A 15,532-nucleotide genomic window follows, 5' to 3' on the forward strand; every position below is an offset into this window, starting at 1 on the left:
TGTCTTCCAGTTCTATCTTAAATTTTTAACTTAAGTTATATTTTTAATTTCTAAGAGCTCTTGTTTTCTGTTTCTTTTTTATCTACTCTGGTTGGCAGATTTTTCATCTCTCATCTCTGAGAATATTAATATAGTTTTCTGAAGCATTTCTCCTACAGCCTGATTTAATTCTTATTCATCTTACTTCCTTCTTTCTGTTTGCCTTTTGGATTAGGTCTCTGTATTCAAGTTATAGACTTTCCTTAAATATTTATCCTTAACTGTTCATAATGTGTAAGATTTCAGTGTTTGTTTCCTTCTGACATGATATTCTAAGAAAAGCCCAAATACCACTTATGTAGTAGTCTTGCTCCCCAAATGTATAACCTGAATTCAACCATGAAGAAACATTAGATAAACCCAAATTGAGGGACATTCTGTAATTACCCAGTACTCTTAAAAAATGTCAAGATTGTGAAAGACAAAGACTGAGGTACTTTTCACATTATAAGAAACTAAGGAGACATGACAATTAAATGCTATGTGTAATCCTGAATTGGACCCTGGATCAAAATTAGTGGGACATTTAGCAAAATTACAGTGAGGTCTATAGGTTAACTAATAGTATTCCTGGTTTGGTCATTGTGCTATCTACACTAATAAAAGAGAAAGATACAAATTGGCCATACCTTCGTGATGCCCACCAGCCAATCAGGAGTGAGTATGCAAAATAACCCCAAAATGGTGGGTAAATTTGCATATGCAGGCATGGAGCAATAACTGAAGTCTCCACCCTAGTGAAGACTGAAGGCTGAAGGCTGAAGGCTCAGACCACTGGCCAAAGCCAAGCCTGAAGGCTGAAGGCCTGGCTCCACCTCGGTCCAGGTCCCAGATGCAGGAGGAAAACTGGTGCCAGCAGCCAGGGGAAGGAAGGCCTATTGTGCAATGGGCCTCTAATGGTTATATAGGATGTTAACATTTGAGGAAGATGACTGCTTTTTTCAAGTGTTTTTCTGTCCTATTTTCCCTCTTTATAGACTGCTTGTAATTTTTTGCAAGTGCTTTTTATTTTTCATATTAGATAAATTCTATGGATATGTGATTCAAGTTAACATAAGTTTTCTCCGGTCATTTTCAATCATATGTAAAGCCCACCCACTGATCCTTAATTCAGATACATCTTTTATTTCTGAAATATACATTTGATTCATTTTTAGAATTTCACTGCTGAGATTCCACATCCATTCATTAATAATGATATTTTTCTTTTAAGTCCTTAAACATTTGTATAATAGCTGCTTTAATTTCCCTGTCTGCTAATTCCTAGATCTGGCTCATCTTGTGGTTGGTTTCTATTAATTATATTTTCTTTAATACTGGGTTATATTTCTTTGTATATTTAGTAATTTGTATTGTATACTGCACAGTGTGGGGTACAGGATGGAGACCATGAACTTTGTTATCTTTCCCTGAAGGGTATTGATTTTGTTCTAGCAAGTTGCCAACAGGACTCCAAATGCTATCTCTCATCAGGTGAACATCAACTGAAATCTATGCTCAATCCTCTTAGCCTTCCAGCTGTTGCCTTTCACATTTGCAGTTCAAGAATCAGCTAGGAATTGGGTAGAGTTTATATATAGATATGGAGGACTCTTGTGGCTTCTTTCTTTCAGGGATTGTCCCCCTCACTTCCTAGTTATGCAATTAACCTCAAACTAGGTCCTCAAACAAGTAAGATTTTGGATTTCTGCTTAAGTTCTAATCACTTCACCATATGAACTATGGACTACTACCAGGTGGAAAGCCATTTAAATATGAATCCAACCCAGTATAGTTCTTTCAAGACTGACTCTGCTCCAGTTTCTACCTGCTTTTGTCAATCTACAGTGCTTTCAAATAGTTACTTTCAGACTACATAATTGTCATCTGCAAAGGGATCAATCTAATATACTCTAGTCTGTCATTACCAGAAATTATATCATATTGCTTTTTATTTTCTATTGATATTATATAGAATTGAAAAAAAAACTTTTACATTTTTTTTTGTGAATCATGGCAGTAGCTCATCAAATGTTATAAAAGGATTAAGCATATTACTAATCTTATTTTTTCTTTTTTTCTTGTAGACAAGAGATGATTTTCTAGGTCAAGTGGATGTTCCTCTTTACCCATTACCGGTTAGTATAAGTATTAAGATTTTACTTTTTATATTTATTGTTTTTACTTTAATAAACACATAAAAATACACAATGCAATTAATATAAATATTTTATTTCTAAAATATATACTGATATAATTTCTTGAGTATATTATTTTCTGAAAACATATCTCAATTTTCTGTTTTAATTTTATCTTACTTGAACCCCAGTAAGAAACAGAGCCATTGAAGTTTGTTGACATGAAAACATTGTTTGAGGAAGATCAACTTGAAAATATTCTATTAAATAACTTAGAATGGGGAGATAGGTTATAACAATATAGACATGAAATCTGGACCAAGCATATAACAATGGAGGAAAACAGATTCAGGAAACATTTTATAATAAAACTATATTGAACCAAGTTTCAGACAGAAGCATTAAAATGAATTAAAAATACAGATAATACAAGTTGAACTTGGGTGATAAGATTGGTATCTCAAATAGAAAAGTTGGGAGGAAAAACTCTTTTGTTTTGAAATATGATAGATATATTTGTTTTTTACCATAGTGAATTTCAATAGAAAACAAGAAAAATGAAAATTTAAAAGTGGGCAGCTGACAGAGATGTGAAAATAAATTGTGTAGGGAAAAGGGACTAGAAGAATTGAGATAAATCAGTGTCGAGGTAACAGCAGAATCTCTGAGAATGATTGGCTGTCCAAATAAGAGAGATGGAAGCACTTAGATTGAACCTTAGATAGCATGGGTCTGTCAGAGAAGAAGGAGAAAACAGACGAGAGACAGCAAAGAACCAAGTAAAATAATGTCATGAGAATTCAAGAGTTCCATGACTGAGTGTTTGGTTAACAGTGCAAAATGCAACAGGGAATAAAGGATAATAAAAAAGGCTGTTGAACTTGATAAGAAAAATAAATAGTGCTTCTTTACTGTGCCAGTCTTTTGAGATATTTTTGGCTTTCTCCCGCCTTCAGAGATGACAAGCTTTTAATAATACGTTGAATTCAGTCTTGTTTTCCACACTGTTTACTTTCTCATTCTCCTAGAACTGTCCCTCTGCTCTAACCAGGCCAGCTTTCTGACGTGGCATATTCCACCAACCACCCTGCTGTTTTTTCACTTCCCACCCTATTTTTGGCTCCACAACACACCTGTTCAGCTAGTTTTAGACTGAGTTGTGATACCGGTTGCAATTCCTATGGTGCAGAAAAGTGAAAGCACTATTGATTGTAACCATTTCATCTAAAGCTGCTTTTTTCCCCTCAGTTCTAACTTAAGTTATGCCTTAAGTCGTAGTTCATAAATTGTCTTGAAAAATACATACTTTGGTGTTCTAGATACGTCTTGAAAACCCACTGTTTTATTCTAGACAGAAAATCCAAGAATGGAGAGACCCTATACATTTAAGGATTTTGTTCTTCACCCAAGAAGGTCAGTAACTGTAAAATAATAACATGTTAAGTTTTTAAAGAATTTCTTCATTATACTTTCTAACCACTTTGAAAATTCAAAGTTTAAACCTTTCTGAATAAGCTACTTCTAAATATTTTATTATTTTTTGAAAGTTTTATTGTTATATCTGATTACAGAGTAATATATGCATAATATAGAAGTTATATACATAATATAGACATAATGTAGATAATATAGTTTTCTATATACATAATATAGAAAAGTGATCATGCCCCTTTGGAAAAGATTTGCACCCCTGCCGGGACCGGTTTGGCTCAAAGGATAGAGCGTCGGCTTGGGGACTGAAGGGTCCCAGGTTCGATTCCGGTCAAGGGCATGTACCTTGGTTGCGGGCACGTCCCCAGTGGGGGGTGTGCAAGAGGCAGCTGATCGATGACTCTCTCTCATCGATGTTTCTGACTCTCTATCTTTCTCCCTTCCTCTCTGTATAAAATCAATAAAATATTTATAAAAAAAAAAAGATTTGCCCCCCTAATACTTATCAGACTAAAAGGCTAACATTTGTCATTTTATATTGATTTTATATCATAAAGTGTACGTAATTTTGTCACACTATGCTTTAAAAAATTACAAACATCAGTTTATCTAAAACTAATATCTGACTTGACATGCACAAAACCAATTTCAGAAAAACCTAACTACATTTTACATACATTACTAGTAATAAAAAAGGGCTTTTCATAAAACTTAAATATTTAGATAAAATAACATGTGTAAAGACTGGAATCTAAAACCCATAATTTCATTTTTCTAAACTAAATGACTTGATTTTTATCAAAATGCTAAAGTTTAAGCTCCTTTTGATCCTCTGTACCACATAGTCAAGTCTGGTGAGGACACGAGTGAGGACTAAACTGTCAGAAAGGTCAAAGTAAAGCAGAGAGAGGACATCTGTGAAAACAGTGTGTGCCTTGTTTTTAAAACTAGGAAATACTTTTGAAAAGCATATAATGGGAACTTAGCAAATTTTTTTCACTTAAAAATTATTTTTAAAAATTAACTCTTTGCAATATAAATATTAAAGAAAAAGGGACAGTGCTCTCTGGCTATTAATACGTATTTACTTTTTCTAAGAGACGTCACATTTAAATTCTATAAATGTCTTGGAATACAAATCTCTCTTCTTCCTTTAATTTTAGACTGATTATGACATCTGCACACCAAGAATAACTAAATAAATATTTATTCTCGTATTTGATTGTCCTAGTAGCCTGCTTTTCAATTTGTCAAATGCTTTATAGTATCCTTATCTTTGAAAACTATTAACAGTTTACATCTTCTGTCTGCACTGGATACTATTGCAAGTGCAGAAAGAACTTTATTCAGATAGGAAATGAACTATATTCCCAGATTTTGTTTAAGCCCCTTTAAGTCCAAACCCACAGACTTATTATCTAGATGGAAAGATATGAAAACCTGTCATTGCCGAGAAACTCTTCTATTAAACATTGTCAGAGCAAGATTTCTGTATCTTTCTTTTATATCAATAAGTCAGTGTTCACAGCCCCTTAAATATGGTGACAGGCCACCGTAGTGGCCTTGGACATAAGCATCAGGGATTTTATTGACCACTCGGGAAAGGTCCACTTATCAAGTCCATGAGAACTAGACACAGAGGGGCAACTAAAAAGATTAAGGGGTCACCGGAGAGGCATATTTCTTGAAGACAGAATAAAAAGAATTAGGACTTTTGTCTAGGAAGACAAAGGCTAATTGGTTATATAACTGATATCTATAAAAATCACCCGAAAAATCTATATGGAAAGGTGGGACAAGCAAAGATTTTTTTTAAGTAAATAGGATGTTAAAATTGATGGGGGCAATAAGTCTTAAGTTAGATGCTTAAGGAAGACAGGTTTTTTAAAAAAATTAAATATTAATACAGTGGGTAGCAACCTTTAGCTTAGACAACTCATTATTAAAGAGGTGATAACAATATGAAAACAGATTAGGTAAATTAGTGTATGGCAGATTCAAATAGCTGTTAAAGAAAGACCTATTGTAAGTTACAGATAGTCATCAGGCTTTGCTCTTTCCTCTCCCGTCATCTTATACGATGTGGTAGATGAGCATCTCAAAAGCAAGGGATGCCTTACCCCATCTCCAGAATTCTGTTGCTTCACAGAGGAAGAAGCAAAATACAACCTCAAGTTTGCTTGTTTCACCTGGACCTCATCATCAAGGCCATCACCACTTCCTTTATGTACCCTGTCATCCAGCAAAACTCAACTACAGTCATTTCCTTAATTGCACCCTAGGTTTCCCATCTATTTCCTTGTTTTTGCTCTTTTATTCACTCAGATGCCTTTCCCTTCACTGCCACAGGTCAAAATCTTCCCTAATCTTTGAGGCTCAACTCAAATGCCAACTTGTCTTTCAGACTCTCTCTGATCTTTAGCTTAAACTTCCTGTTTATCTTATTTATCTCATGACAATTATTTATATACCAGAGGCCCTGTGCGCAAAATTCACGCAAGGGCACAAAATTAATGCAAGGGAGAGGGGGTTGTCCCTCAGCCCAGCCTGCACTCTCTCCAATCTGGGACCTCCTGAAGGGATGTCCAACTGCCCATTTAGGTCGAATCCCAATGGGCAGTTGGACATCCCTCTCACAATCCAGGACTGCTGGCTCCCAACTGCTCGCCTACCTGCCTTCCTGATTGCCCCTGACCACTTCTGCTTGTCAGCCGGGTCACCCCCTAAACACTCCCCTGCCAGCCTGATTGCTGTCTAACTGCTCCCCTGCCAGCCTGTTTACCCCTAACTGCTCTCCACTGCAGGTCTAGTCACTCCTAACTGCCCTTCCCTGCAGGCCTGGTCACCCCTAACTGCTCCCCACTGAAGGCCTGGTCACTCCTAACTGCTCTCCCCTGTAAGCCTGGTCATCTCTAACTGCCCTCCCCTGCAGGCTTGATCACCCCAACTGCCCTCCCTTGCAGGCCTGGTCCCTCCCACTGCCCTCCCCTGCTGGCCATCTTGTGGTGGCCATCTTGTGTCCACATGGGGGAAGCCATCTTGTGTGTTGGAGAGATAGTCAATCTGCATATTACTCTTGTATTTGATAGGATAGAGGCCTGGTGCATGGGTGGGGGCCAGCTGGTTTGCCCTGAAGGGTGTCCTGGATCAGGGTGGGGGTTTCCTTGTGGCATGGGGCAGCCTGGGCGAGGAGGGGGCTGGCCTGTGGTGGTTTGCAGGCCAGCCATGCCCCCCAGTGACCTTAGCAGAGGCCCTGGTATCTGGGATTTATTTATCTTCTATAATTGAAACTTTGTAGCCAAGAGTGGAGCCAAGCCTTCTGCTCGCGCTCTGTGGTGACAGCCATTTTTGTTAGGATTTATTTATCTTCTATCATTGAAATTTTGTAACATTAAGTAGAGGCATAGGCCGGTAAGGGCAGGTGGAAAGCTTGGCTTCCTCTGTTGCTGGAGAAACCCAAGCCTTCTTCCTGCTCTCCGTGGCCACAGCCATCTTGGTTGGGTTTATTTGCATATATGCTTCTGATTGGCTTGTAGGCATGGCTTGTGGGTGTAGCAGAGGTATGGTCAATTTGTGTATTACTCTTCTATTAGATAGGATGTATGTTCCTTTTGTTCCACCATGTATTCCTTTTCCTAGATACCTTCTGCACTAGAACTTGTCTTTGAGTCTCCTCTACCGTGTTTCCCCGAAAATAAGACCTAGTGCATGGAAAGATAAGACATCCCCTGAAAATAAAACCTAGTGCAACTTTGGGAGAAAAAAATTAATATAAGACACTGTCTTATTTTTGAGGAAACAGGTAGTAGCTAGTGGGTGTTCAATAAACTCTAGTAAATGAATGCTTTTCTCCTACTGTTAAAGTTTTGTGAATAATTACCTTCTTTTCTACAGTCATAAATCAAGAGTTAAAGGTTACCTGAGATTAAAAATGACTTATTTACCTAAAACCAATGGCTCAGAAGAAGATAACGAAGAACAGGCTGAGGAATTAGAGGTGAGATTTTATAAACATTTGGTTAAACTAAAAATGAAATACCTAATTCCTTATTTTAGTATTCTGTGAAGAAAAAATAACTTTATTACAATGTGTGATATAAATTATTTACCTGGATATTTATTTATTTTACCCCACCATGTATTTTTTTCTTTTAGAGGATTTATATAAATGGAATTTTAAAGGTTAAAGAATAGAGAATACAGTGTTTATAAATGAAAGCATTTATCATAATTAAATTAACTGTTTCTAATTTTTTTGTTTTCTAAACCATGTCATTTTCTACTTCATTAAAAAACATCAACAAACCTATAAGTTAAATACATGGAAATTTGAGGAAACTATTAATTAGGAACTTTTTAAAAATATATATATTTTATTGAATTTTTACAGAGAGGAGGAGAGAGGGATAGAGAGCTAGAAACATGGATGAGAGAGAAACATCGACCAGCTGCCTCTTGCACACCCACTACTGGGGATGTGCCCGCAACCAATGTACATGCCCTTGACGAGAATCGAACCTGGGACCTTTCAGTCCCCAGGCAGACACTCTACCACTGAGCTAAACTGGTTTTGACTAATTAGGAACTTTTTAATGAAATATAATTTTTTTCCTATCATGGTTGGAGGGGACTCAGAGGAAAGGAGGGAAATGAGAAAGAGAGGAGAGAATTCAAGTGATCTACTAGGCCACATTTATTTGGGACAAATAGAATTTAACAATTTTCATGGATGACAATCAGAGGAAGTCCAAGTCAAGTATTTGGGCAGAACTACATACACCTGAGGTGTGTGAAGAAGAAGCCGGCCCAGCCGATGCGACTCAGTGGTTGAACCAGGAGGTCACTATTCGATTCGTGGTCAGGCACATGCCTGGGTTACGGGCTTGATCCCCACTTGGGGGTGTTCAGGAGCCAGCTGATTAATGATTCTTTCTTATCATTGATTTTTCTATTTCTCTCTCCTTCCTTCCTCTCTTTGAAGTCAAGAAAAACATTTTTCTTTTTTTAAAGAGGCTGAGAGTATGTATTTAGAATAGAATTGGTCTGGGAATTGGAGAGTGAAATTCTAGTTGCAAGGTCTGCTATGAGCCAGTCCAGTGACTGTGAGTCTCTGAACTTCTCTGGACCTCAGGCTCTTTATTTGCAGAGTGACGGGATAGGATCAGATGAGCTCTAGGGAAGCACACTGACCACCAGGGGGCAGCTCCTGCATTGAGCATCTTCCCCCTGATGGTCAGTGTGCGTCATAGCGACCAGTCATTCGTCATTTGGTCAATTTGCATATTAGGGCTTTATTATATAGGATGACTCAAAGACAAAAATTCTTTCTATTATTTCAGATTCTTCATTTGTATATATAAAAAATTCCTGCCGAAGCCGGTTTGGCTCAGTGGTAGAGCGTCGGTCTGCGGACTGCAGGGTCCCAGGTTCAATTCCGTCAAGGGCATGTACATTGGTTGCAGGCACATCCCCAGTGGCGGGTGTGCAGGAAGCAGTTGGTCGATGTTTCTCTCTCATCGACGTTTCTAGCTCTCTATCTATCTCCCTTCCTATCTGTAAAAAATCAATAAAATATATATTTTTAAAAATAAAAATAATAAAAAAATAAAAAATTCCCTGAAAGTTCTGTAGCAAAAGCACTGCTTATTCTCAAGCTTGCTTTCTCTTCTCAAGGAATGTGCATTTGTGAGGGAGAACCCAGTCCTTGGAGAGGTTCCTCAGCTTTATAGTTCTTCTGAAGATCTAGCCAGACCCTCAGGCAAAGAGGCATGGCTGTTGAGGGAGACACACACACCCTATACGTACACCCTCACTCACAAACCCTCCCAAGCACATTGGTGCCAATATACCATGTGCTATCTTTTGATGATAATGCTCCTGCAATGGGAACCTCAAGGGGCAGGTGTTTTCTGTCCTTTTTTCAAATCATAATTTTTTTGCTGGAAGAACTCCTAGAGTTCATCTAACCCCACCCTGTCACTCTGCAGATAAAGAGCCTGAGGTCCAGATTAGTTCAGAGACTCACAGCCACTGGGCTGGCTCATAGCAGACCTTGCAACTAGGATTTCATTGGACTGCAGCCCCGGACTGTGAGAGGGATGTCTGACTGTCGGCTTAGCCCCAATTCCTGGGGGGATTGGGCCTAAGCCGGCAGGCAGACATCCCCCGAGGGTTCCCAGACTGTGAGAGGGCGCAGGCCAGGCTGACGGACTCCCACTGCATGATTTTCATGCACCAAGCCTCCAGTAGAATATAATGAGACCTTTGTTTGACTGCCAAAGAACTTGGTGTCCTTTCTTATGTCTATAACCACTTATTTGATTACTTTATTTTATCTTTTTAGTTTTTCTCTGATTTGTCATATAATAATCACTTAAAAGTTTTAAGGTATTTATTGCATCAAAGTTTCTGACATTTTGGTGCACAGGGCATTTTACATAATGAAATTCTGTCTGAAATGAATGCTGTCTGCTGTAAAGAAAGAAAATTCTTTATTTAGTAACCTAAAAAAAAAAAATTAACAGCATTTTTTTATTTAGTAACCTGCTCCAAGTTCTGCCCACACGCACATATCACAGGTACCTTATTCACAGTTGAGTTTCTGTGGGCAGGGCTGCTTCACTTCATTTGTGGTCTCCTGTCTCAGTGTTTGAATTCCCTCAGAATGCACCTTATAATTCCAGTAGATGTAAGCGTGCAGGAGTTTATTTATGAAAGGCCCTAGGAATCCAAGCACACGGATCTGTGCTTATTTATGTTCTGTGTAGCTAATGACCAGGGAAGTCTTGCCTTTGACATCTAGTTTGTGGCTGAATATACACAATTCCACTATTTAAGGAAAACAGTGGTAATCTTCATAAGAGGCTCACTCTAAGGCACTTAGTATTCCTTAGTAAGGTGAAATCTGACTATAAAGATATTAAGTAACATTTTATTTTTTGTACCCCTTGCAACTGTTGATTTGGATGTGCTAGTATGCATTTCACAAGGTTAACGTACAGTGTGGGCTGCAGTTCTGAATGCTTTGTTTCTGGCCTTTGACTCCATGAAATTGTGGGCAGTTGCATCTTAGCTTTGAGGTTAGCAATTAAATAGCATTCATTGATACTTAGAAAATTATTCTGTGAGGAACATCAGCTGATACATCTTTAATAGGAAGGCATTATATAAAAAAAAAATAGAACTCAGTCTTTCTAAACAATGTTAAAATGTACAACTGTACTTTTTTAAAAGTTAGTTTTTCCTTCTCCTTGGGTTTGTTTGGATAGCATAAATTCAATAAGCGACCTTTAAGAAAGAAATCTTTAAGAAGATTTTAACTCTTTTCTGACGCCATCTTCCTAGCTCTGTCTATTTTTATAGTTCTTAAAGTGGTAATAAGGACCATTATATTAATAGTTGTCATTCATCTGCATAAAAGTAATCAGTGACCATATTAAACAAAACATTTGTTAGTCTTTTTTTTTTTTTGAGAGTAAAATATAAAAATTCAACTCACATGCTTTTGAAATTGAAACTGGAGAAATAAATTTTAATTTAATATATGCAAGGCTAAATTTTAGGTTGATCCTATGTTATGATTATTTAAATGAAAGGAGAGAGAGAAAAGGAAGGCAAACATAAATGGAGAGAAAAAGTCAGAGGGTAGAGGGGAGCAACAGAACAGTGTGGGCATTAAATAGAATAAAGCGATGCCAGTTCCCATAGAAGAGGTAAAAAGGAAAAGAGAACAAAGAGGAAGAAAGAAAAGGAGTCCTTGTTACTCACCATCCACATTCCTTTTCCCAGGATAATTCTCTCGGTCTTCCTCTCCCTCTGCTTTGGGCTCTCACCGTCCCCTCCACGCTAACAGGAAGAGCCCAGCCTTGCTGTAGAAACCTGTTGCCAGAAAAGACTCCTTTCCTCCCAGCTCTTCTCCCTGGTCCCTCAGTGTTAGATCCATTTTTCAATATAGAAGAATTCTCTTCCACCTTCTCAGCCATCGATTGGTTGACAAACAACAGTCCTTTAGTGTGGGATCCTTGGTGCCTAGGGAAAAATAGTCTGTATATATTAAGGAAATTATTTTTTGTCTGTTATCATAGTACCAAACGTTTGTCGTTTTTTTTTATTTCTTTACTAGAGGCTTGGTGCATGACAATTCATGCACTGGAGGGGGCGGTCCTTAGTCTGGCCTGCCCCCTCTCACAGTTCTGGAGCCCTCAGGGCCAGGAGGCGACCCAGTGATCAGGGGAAGGCAACGCCCCATCACACCTCTGCTGCTGCCACTGCCAGCAGCGCAAGCCTTGGCTGGCCCTGGTTACCTGAGCCTCAGGTGGCCTTGAGCATCTGGGCAGCCGCCATCCGAGGCTTGCGTACACTTTGGGCTGGCCCTGGCGGCTGGGGGTCTGAGGGGACTGGGGGACTCCTGAAGCTGGTGCCCGGCAAGCTGCGCCTGCCATCCCAGTGGGGCTGAGGGGACTGAGCGCTGCCATCTTGTGGCTATGAATGCTCCTATCTTTGAGGGCAGGGCAGTCAGTTAGCATATTCCCACCTTAGTGGCTGTGGGTGCCGCCATCTTTAAAGGCAGGGCAGTCAATTAGCATATTCCCTCCTTATTGGCTGTGGGCACCACCATCTTTGAGGGTGGGGCAGTCAATTAGCAAGTTTTCTCTTTATTAGATAGGATTTTAAAAATTTTTATGATGTCATCTCTGGAAATTTTTCAATTAAATTTACTGGTGTTGTTTTTAAAACTTTGATTTAGTAGTTTTTCCATGTACAAATTTGGGGATTTGTAATCAAATTTATCAGTCTTTTATGCTCTGGATTTGGTATTAGATACATAACAGCTTTCCCACTCTTAGGATGTAAGAGTCTTTATAAGTCTCTCTAGGTTTGTTCTAATACCTTTTGGGTTGACTTTTTAACATTTAAATATTGCTCAATCTGTAACATCCTGTTATAAGGTCTGAGGTAGCAATCTAAATTAAATTTTTTTCTATTTTCTAGGTGATTTGCCTATTTCCTCACAAATTTGAAATGCCTTTATCATACACTAAATTCCTACAACTTAGAGTCTCTTTCTGGGCTTTCTAATCCATTCTGCTGAGCTGCCTTGTGTAAGCCTGCTCCAATGCCACAGAGTTTTAATTCCCGTGGTTTTTAATATATTTATCTGTTAGGGTTAATCTCCACATGGTGCTCTTCTTTTATAGAATTTTGCTGATTTTTCTTGCATGTTTGTATTTGCATTGGAACTTGAGGATCTCTGTGCCTTGTTAATTTTTTCAAAAAAAATCCATCATGTAGTTTAATTGGAATCCGGGGAACTTTATAAACTAACTTGGGTAGTAGAACTGACACCATTGTAAGATTGAGTCTTCCTAGCCAAGATCATATTAAGTCTTTTATTCATTCCAGAGAATTAAGTTTTCTCCACTCATTTATTTATGCTTTCCTAACCATTCCAGTTTTTAGTATAACTTCTACAAATTGCCTTTTTCTGTTTTAAGTTCCTGTTAGCAAAGAATGTCATTAACTCTTGCTATCCTTCCCTACTAATTCCTTACTCTCACTCCCTAGCTTACGGCTTTATGATATTTCCCCTCTCCATAGTCTCAAGAAATTTCCAGTGCCTTCCTGGCATTCAAAACAAAATAAAACTTTATTTCTTTGGCTGCTCCTTTCTTTAAAAAAATTTTTTTGATTGATTGATTGATTGATTGATTTTAAAGAGAGGGAGGGAGTAAGGGAAAGAGAGGGGGAAAAAGGAGAGAGAGAGGGAAACACTGATTTGTTGTTGCAATGATTTATATGTTCATGGGTTGATTCTTCGATGTGCCCTGACCAAGGATCAAACCCGTAACCTTGTGTATGGGGACGACACTTTAACCAACTGAGTTACTTGGCCAGAGCTTTTGGGCTACTTCCTGACTTGACCAAAATGCTTTTCCTTGGTCCAGAGGAGAAAGAGAAAAGTCAAATGACTTTTTAATCACTAGAGAGTTCATTGTCATGATTATTTCTAAGTCATTTGCATTTCCTTATCATGCCTCTATATATTTCACTCTCACTTAACATTTTTGTCAAGTCTCAGAGAGATATTGATTTCCACCCTATGCAAGGTGCTTTCTCTGTGGGAGGGCAGTGCCCAGTACAACACGAAACCTGCCCTTTATTTGTTTGCCGATAACTTAGAGAATAGCCTCAGGTTGTCCTAGCTGAAACTACGCTCCTCAATTTCTCAGTGCTTTCTGTTACTGTTCGTGTGTTTTTCTATTACATAGTTTACTATCCTATAGTTTTAAAATGCTTTCAAAACATTTTTAAAGTATCAAGCCAAATTTAAATGTTATTTTTTAAAAAACGTCTTCATTATCATAAAATTCATACGATGATCTTAAAAGTTGACCGTGTGTTTATTCCTTGTTTAATTTCTGGACTTGGATATGCTAAATTACGTTTTAAATGTCCTCTGGCATAATTTATAAGGTAAAAAAAAAATCAAGCATAAGCTTAATGGTTAACCCTCTGTTTTCAGCCTGGCTGGGTTGTTTTGGACCAAGCAGATGCTGCCTGCCATTGGCAGCAGCAGCAAGAACCTTCTCCTCTACCTCCAGGCTGGGAAGAGAGGCAGGACATCCTCGGAAGGACCTACTACGTAAACCACGAGTCCAGAAGGACACAGTGGAAAAGACCAACCCCTCAGTATGTGCTGATGGCGTTCGCGTTTGTAATCTGAATACAACTGTGACCACTGATTTTCTTTGTGAAGTCGTGTTTCCAATGGATTGGTAATAGAAGAGGGACACTTAAACTGCACTAAGATATTTATGGTCCGGGGCTTTAAAAATGCTATCTTTGCTGTATGTTTTTAAAAAATAATTTGGTAACATTCAAAATTATTTGAGTTACAAATACCACCTGTCTAATTGCTTCTTATAGTATATTTTAATGAATTGTTAACTGTGCTTGTTTTTATTTTTTTATTTGTTTTTTAAAATATATTTTATTGATTTTTTTCAGAGAGGAAGGGAGAGGGATAGAGAGTTAGAAACATTGATGAGAGAGAAACATCAACCAGCTGCCTCCTGCACAACTCCCATCAGGGATGTGCCCATAACCAAGGTACATGCCCTTGACCTGAATCAAACCCGGGACCTTTCAGTCCGCAGGCCGATGCTCTATCCACTGAGCCAAACCAGTCTCAGCAACTGTGCTTGTTTTTAATATTATGTCGTCACAAAGGACACATTTTTCTCTTCAGAATTATTTAAAAAATCTTAGAGATTTTTTTTGTCATTTGTTACTAAGATATTATAAAATCTTAAATTCTATAGCACACTTTAAAATATACAAGTTATTTGTAAAATATAAAGGATTCAATTTCAAGGATCTTTTGTTAAGCACCCATTTGCCAATATGGTCAATGTGTGCATAATTTCCACCATACACAAGACCAAGGACAGAATGACCTTAAAGAATGATCTTCATTCTAATCCTAGGGGCCTGATGCACGAAATTCGTGCAAGGGGCTTGGCCCTCGCAGCCCCGGTTTTATCCTGAAGGTCGTTTGGAATGTCGTCCCAAAGGTCTAATTCGCATATTACTCTTTTATTATTATAGATACATCTCCTCAGTGACATTTTTCTCATATTATCATCAGACTATACATTTGTAAATAAATTCTCCAGTTATTCATATTTATTATCAACTGTCCTATTTCTCATAGCCTTCTGAAGCCTTTCTTCAGTTTTCTGCTTTTTGGCACACTTAATTTTTTTTTAATTTTCCATGAACCTTCTAACTTTTTGCCTATTACAGCCCAAGTACTTTCACAGATATTTTCTGTTCTCAAATCCTCCCAAAGCAAATGAGTGATCATGGTACAGAGGCATTGATCTCTGTCAAATAACATACAGATGACAAAACTGAAGACACTATAAAATTCTGCAAAATTGTCG

General features: G+C 38.1%; 1 protein-coding gene across 5 annotated transcripts in view; it reads left to right on the forward strand.

Moving 5' to 3' along the window:
- NEDD4 (NEDD4 E3 ubiquitin protein ligase) overlaps positions 1 to 15,532 on the forward strand; it is a 118,202-nt gene that overhangs the window by 72,635 nt on the left and 30,035 nt on the right. For 4 of the 5 annotated variants that reach the window (XM_036441122.2, XM_036441131.2, XM_036441112.2 and 1 more), the window contains 4 exons: positions 2,106 to 2,156; positions 3,508 to 3,569; positions 7,482 to 7,584; positions 14,110 to 14,276. In XM_036441122.2, coding sequence (XP_036297015.1) covers positions 2,106 to 2,156; positions 3,508 to 3,569; positions 7,482 to 7,584; positions 14,110 to 14,276 — 383 coding nt within the window. Of the gene's footprint in view, positions 1 to 1,576; positions 1,603 to 2,105; positions 2,157 to 3,507; positions 3,570 to 7,481; positions 7,585 to 14,109; positions 14,277 to 15,532 lie in introns of those variants that run through there. The other variant, XM_036441152.2, reaches the window with a different exon arrangement.

This window comes from Pipistrellus kuhlii, unplaced genomic scaffold, assembly GCF_014108245.1.
Source record: "Pipistrellus kuhlii isolate mPipKuh1 unplaced genomic scaffold, mPipKuh1.p scaffold_m20_p_1, whole genome shotgun sequence".
NCBI lineage: Eukaryota > Metazoa > Chordata > Mammalia > Chiroptera > Vespertilionidae > Pipistrellus > Pipistrellus kuhlii.